General features: G+C 59.6%; 1 protein-coding gene across 1 annotated transcript; it reads left to right on the top strand.

Moving 5' to 3' along the window:
• The first annotated feature begins 4,697 nt into the window (after positions 1-4,697).
• CLDN5 (claudin 5) lies at positions 4,698-5,881 on the top strand. Its single transcript, XM_037823606.1, has one exon. The coding sequence runs from the start codon at positions 4,812-4,814 to the stop codon at positions 5,466-5,468; it is 657 nt and encodes a 218-aa protein (XP_037679534.1). The 5' UTR covers positions 4,698-4,811; the 3' UTR covers positions 5,469-5,881.
• Positions 5,882-6,000: the final 119 nt, after the last annotated feature.

Raw genomic sequence — 6,000 nt, 5'->3', positions numbered from 1 at the left:
CACTCAATGGGGAAAGAAGAGTCTCCTGAACAAATGGTGCTGGGAAAGCTGGAAATCCACATGCAAAAGAATGAAAGTGGACCCCTACCTCTCACCATATTCAAAAACTAACTCAAAACAGATCGGTGACTTAAATATAGGAGCTAAGACTTTAAAATTCTTACAAAAATATAGGAGCTAAGACTTTAACATTCTTACAAGAAAACATAGGGAAATATCTTCAGGACTTTGAAGTAGGCAATGGATTTTTAGATTTTACACCAAAACTACAAGAAACAAAAGAAAACAGATAAAATGAACTTCATCAAAACCAGAAACTTCTGTGCATCTGAGGACATTGTCAAGAAAGTGAAAATACAGCCTAAAGAGTGGGAGAAAATATTTGGAAACCATATATCTAATAAGCATTTAATATCCAGAATATATATGAGAAAAACTTCTACAACTCAAGAACAAAAAGACAAACAACCCAATTAAAAAATGGACCAAGGATTTGAATACACATTTCTCCAAAGAAGATCTCCAAATGGCCATGAAGCACATGAAAAGATGCTCAGCATTACTATCCATTAGGGAAAGGAAATCAGAACCACAGTACAATACCACTCGTACCCACCAGGGTGGCTACTGTTAAAGCAACTGAGAACAGCAAGTGCTGACAAGGATTTGGAGAAGTAGGAGCCCTTACATATTGTGGGAGGGAATGAAAAGCAGTTTGGCAGTTCCTCAGGAAGTGAAAAGTAGAATTACCCTGTGTCCTGGCAATTCCACTCATAGGTATTTACCCGGAAGAACTGAAAGCAGGACTCGGACAGATATTTGCACACTTTGTTCTTGGCGGCTTTATTCACAATTGCCAAAAGGTAGAAGCCGCCCAAGTGTCCGTCCACAGATGATGGATAAACAAAACGTGGTCCATCCACTCAGTGGAATTAAATTATCCAGCCGTAAAAAGAATCCGAGTGCTGAAGCACGCGACACCGTGGGTGCACCTTGAAGACATCACGTTGAGTGGAATAAGCCAGACACAAAAGGGCAACTATTGTACAATATATTTTATATGAAATACTTAGAATAAGCAAATTCCCAGGGACAGAAAGCAGAATAGTGGTTAGGTAGGGAGAGGGGAAATGGGGAATTGTTGCTGAATATTTGAGTATGGGTTTTGGTTTGGGCTGAAGGAAAGTCTGGAAATAGTGCTGAATTTGCTGATATACTTAATGTTAAAGAATTGTGTCTTAAAATGGTTAAAATGATTTTTTTATATATATTTTACCATAACTAAAAATGAATGTTATAAAAAATTAATGTCAGAAGTCATGTAGGTAAAACATTAATAGATTTGAGTATTCAACAATTTAAGCTTTCATAACATCCTGAAAAAAAATCACTAATAGAGGAAGTAGGAAATAGCAAAAGATATGTCACATTCTTAGTGGGTGAGAAAAACTCTATATCTTAGTGGGTGGCAGATACCCAATTTTATACGGGTACACCGACAACTCATCAAAGCAGAAATAAAAGAGACCAATATAAATTTAAAAAAAAGTCAACTTCATTACTGATCAAAGAAATGCAAATTTCTACCTATCCCGTTGGTAAATGTTTTAAACCGTGAATACCCAGCGTCTGCGACACTGAAAACGCTCGCTCGGGCAAGTCGTTGATGTGGCACTGCCTCCTGGGTGTGCTCCAGAAGTTCGGCTTCTAGGAATTTTTCCTAAGGAAATCATCCCAGATGCCCGGGCTCATGAACAGTGACATTCATAGCGGTATTATTTGTAACAGAAAAACGGTCATTTATAAAACGACGTCTTGAGACATGGTTGAACCATTCCCGGAATCATCGCCATCGTTAGCATTAAGTTGGCACCAGCTTTGTGCCCGGAAGAGCTTTCCATCGAGTCCCCTCACCGCCTCTGGATGCCGGGCTCAGGGTCACCCCCAGTTTTCAGGCCCTCAGAGGAAGTTGTCCGAGCTCACCCCGTTCCTCCCCACCCCGAGTGGTGCGGGCAGCCTCCTCGGCGGCTGTAAACACCCATAACTGTGGGGATGTTTTTAACGAACTCGGGAAATGGCCACAACCTGATGCTAAGTGAAAAAGGATCCAGGATCAGTACGTGATGTCCAGTGGAAAAGAGTTCAGAATTGTTCCCAAATACGGCAGTCAGAGAAGGAAGGAAATGGGGAAGGCAGGGTGCAGTGTGGGGACACCGCTGCCGTTTTGTTGGGGCCTCGGCCGGCTCACCAATGGGGAAACCGAGGCCCAGGGAGGACAGCTCGCTTGTCTGAGAGCACGGTGCTTGGAGGGGCAGCTCTGACCCCACGCCTCACTGCTGACTGCAGAGAATAATAAATGCAACGACAGCCAGGCCCAGGCAGGCCCTGAGACCCCCAGGCAGAAGCCGGGAAGGGCGGAAGGACATTCTTAGTGGGCCCTGGGCTCTGCCAGCTGCTGAACTGGAGGAAAAACATCCTTAACTGTTTCACAGCCGACAGACAGCAGGGACCTTGGTGGTCACTCCCTCTGAAAATGAAATCCGTTATCTCCGAGCGTCCCAAACCGCGGTCCCCAGGACCCTGGGGCCTAAATTTAGCCGGGCCTCCGAGGGTCACCGGATCACGCAGGGGCAGGGTCAGCAGGCAGCTGCTCAAGACAAATACCGCGTTTCATTTCTGCAGACTCAGCCCTCTCCTGCGCACAGTTAACGAGATCCTGTCGCACTTCCCCTGGGAATGCAGAACAATAGCGGCCGGAGGAGCAGGTGGCCTTGGCTGGGGCTCCCGTCCCTGCCCGCTGCGGCCTCCATCAGGGCCTGCCCACCGCCTGCACCGGGGCCCCCGGCTCCGGCCGTCCCCTTGGATGCCAGCCCCTCCTGCCCCTTCGGCTCTGCCCAGGTCCCCTCCTCGGAGGGTCTGCCCTGCCCCACTAGGTGAAGCACCCCAGTCGCTCTGTTATGACCAGGGCTGCCCCCGAAACGGCCTTGCCCGGTTGACGCTGGGCAGCTGTCAGCTCCTACGGGCAGCGGCCTGCCGTGACGGGTTCTCTGCGTGGAGAAAGCCTTGGCACATGGTGGGCTGGAGACCCAGGTGGGAGGGTTCTTGTGCCCCCTGGGTCCGGGTGAGCCCCCTCTGGGGCTGTGGAGAGCAGGGTCTGCCCTTAGGGCCCCCCCGAGGCTTCTGGGGGTGGGACTCAGATTGTGTCCATAAGATACCGTGAGGCTGTCCCCCAAAAAGCGTGGGCCCCAGGGCCAAAATGGTGGTGGAGAGAGCAGGGGCAGATGGGGAGACTGGGGTGGGGTGTCCAGGCTGCACTCCACAGCTGGCCGGAGGGGCGGCTGGCAGTCACCGCGGATCACAGCTCCCTAGAAGTGGGGCCCATGCCTGGATGGACCCCAGAAAGTGGCCACGGGGCGGGATTCGCTCTATGGAGCCGTCCTGAACCAAGGGAAAAACTAGGAGCCAATGGACAGTGTTCTGGAGAAAGCGAGTGACCCATGGAGAGGGTGAGACTGTGGTGTGGCCAGGGCCACCCCCTCCCCGGGAGTGGATGGGGAAGGGGCCGTCCAGGGGGTCTGGAGCGACCAGGGGGCGTGGTCCTCGGGGCTGCGGCGGGCAGAAAGCAGCTGGTGGCTGCGAGGAGTGCTGGGCCTCAGAGCCGCTTCCTGTGGGGGAAGGCCGGGGACAGACGCGCCCCAACCCGCACCCCTGGCCCCTAGCAGCCCTCCCATGCTGGGCAGGGGGCACTGGCCGCCTTGCGTGGAACCCCCCGGAGCCAGCTGGTGAGGGGGCAGGAGCCCAGGCCCAGGACGGAGACATTCGCCCCAGGCCTTCTCTGTGGAGGGCCCTCACCCCGGAGCACTAAAGGGAGGACCGGGCGAAAGAGTGGGGCGCCCAGGCCTCCTCGCCAGTCGGGAGGGCGGAGGTGGCTGGAGACAAATGAGCCGGCAGGGAGCCGAGCCTGCAGCAGGAGCTGGTGCCCGGTCCCCCACCTGAGCCCCAGGGGGGCCCGAGCGTCCACCCAGCGGACCTTTCTAGAACGGGCTGCGCCATTGTGCAGAATAATGCCCGGAAATCCCGCGAGGACGGGGCCTTCCTCCCGGCCAGGAAACTCCAAGTTGGCTTCCGGAGGGCGGCCCGGGGCAGGGGTGCCAGGGGCACCGTGGGCATCGCTGGGAGGCAGGGCCCCGGGGGGAGGTCACTGGGGAGCACGGGCACTGGGGGGTGTCACCTGGAAAGGGGGGAGGAGGGGGGAGGGGCGGCCCTGCCCGAGCTCGGGGTTCTGGGGAGTCCCGGTGGCCGCCCGCGGCGGTGGACGGGTCCCTGTGCCGCGCGCTCCCTCAGGCTCCGGGGAGGCAGGGAGTCGGCGGGGTGGCGGTGCTGGAGGGGACCCGGGGAGGAGCGCGGCCCAGCGGGGAGCGGGGCCGGCCGCGGTGGTGGGGACCCTCCGGCTCGGCTGGGGCAGGGAGCTGGCGGAGCGCGGCATCGGGCGGTGCAGGAAGGGGGCCCGCAGCGGGATGAGGGTGCTCTGGGGGCGGGGGCCCCGCCGATCCCGCCCCGTCCATCCCCCCGCACCGCCTTTTCCCTAACTCGGGGGCGGCCCGGGCACCTGCGATTGGCGACGGGGCGGCGGCCGGGGACGCGGATTGGCGAGTCCGCCCCCGAGCCCGCCTCCGAGCCTTGAAAGCCCGCGTCCCGAGGAGGCGCGGGCAGAGTCGAGGCGCCGCGGCGACGGGAACCGGGGCAGGACGCGCGCGCGCGGGGAGGGTCCCCGGGGCCGGCGTTGGCGGCGGCGCGTCTCGCCTGCAGCCATGGGGTCGGCGGCGCTGGAGATCCTGGGCCTGGTGCTGTGCCTGGTGGGCTGGGTGGGCCTGATCCTGGCGTGCGGGCTGCCCATGTGGCAGGTGACCGCCTTCCTGGACCACAACATCGTGACGGCGCAGACCACCTGGAAGGGGCTGTGGATGTCGTGCGTGGTGCAGAGCACGGGCCACATGCAGTGCAAGGTGTACGAGTCGGTGCTGGCGCTGAGCCCCGAGGTGCAGGCGGCGCGCGCGCTCACCGTGGGCGCCGCGCTGCTGGCGCTCATCGCGCTCTTCGTGACCCTGGCGGGCGCGCAGTGCACCACCTGCGTGGCGCCGGGCCCGGGCAAGGCGCGCGTGGCGCTGGCGGGCGGCGCGCTCTACGCGCTCTGCGGGCTGCTGGCGCTGGTGCCGCTCTGCTGGTTCGCGCGCATCGTGGTGCACGACTTCTACGACCCGGCCGTGCCCCCGGCGCAGAAGTTCGAGCTGGGCGCGGCGCTCTACATCGGCTGGGCCGCGGCGGCGCTGCTGCTGGGCGGCGGCGGCCTGGTGTGCTGCGGCGCCTGGCTCTGCGCCGGCCGCCCCGACCTCGGCTTCCCGGTCAAGTACTCGGCGCCGCGGCGGCCCGCGGCCGGCGGCGACTACGACAAGAAGAACTACGTCTGAGGGGCGCGCGCCGGGGGACCCCCGCGCGCCTGGGAGAGACTGGATCGGTTTCCGCGGCCGTGCGCCGCGCCGGCCCCCGATGGTGGCACCGGACTGAAGATGCCACTTCTTCCCCAGACCCTGGGGACTTAGGGGGCTTCTGCTGATTCCGGAGGGGCGGAGCGCGAGCCCGGCCCCCAGCCCGGGCGGCCAGATCTTGCCGGGGGGATGGAGGTGTGCAGCCGGCCGGTACCCCCCCCACCGACGGTGCCCCCCCCCCCCCCGAGAGACTCAGCCGGGACCTCCCCGCCTCCCCAGCAGCTGCCCAGTCCAAAGCTCGTGGGCACCGGGGGCTGGGGCGGGCTGGAGCTGCGTCCTGCCGGCAGCTTGGAGGGGGGGTGAGAATGTGCTCAGTAAATGGTTTGCACACCTTGTCGCCGTGTCGTGTTCTCTGTGCGGTGCCCCAGCACGCTCCACTCATCTGACGCCTTCTGCAGTCACCCCCATACCTAGAGGGTATGATGGTGGTATCCTGGTTCTCCCTGCTTCCCTG

The sequence above is a fragment of the Choloepus didactylus genome (assembly GCF_015220235.1).
Source record: "Choloepus didactylus isolate mChoDid1 chromosome 23 unlocalized genomic scaffold, mChoDid1.pri SUPER_23_unloc1, whole genome shotgun sequence".
NCBI classification, from domain to species: Eukaryota; Metazoa; Chordata; class Mammalia; order Pilosa; family Megalonychidae; genus Choloepus; species Choloepus didactylus.
The sequence above is the reverse complement of the archived record's forward strand: the minus strand, read 5'-3'. Positions and strand labels throughout refer to the sequence as shown.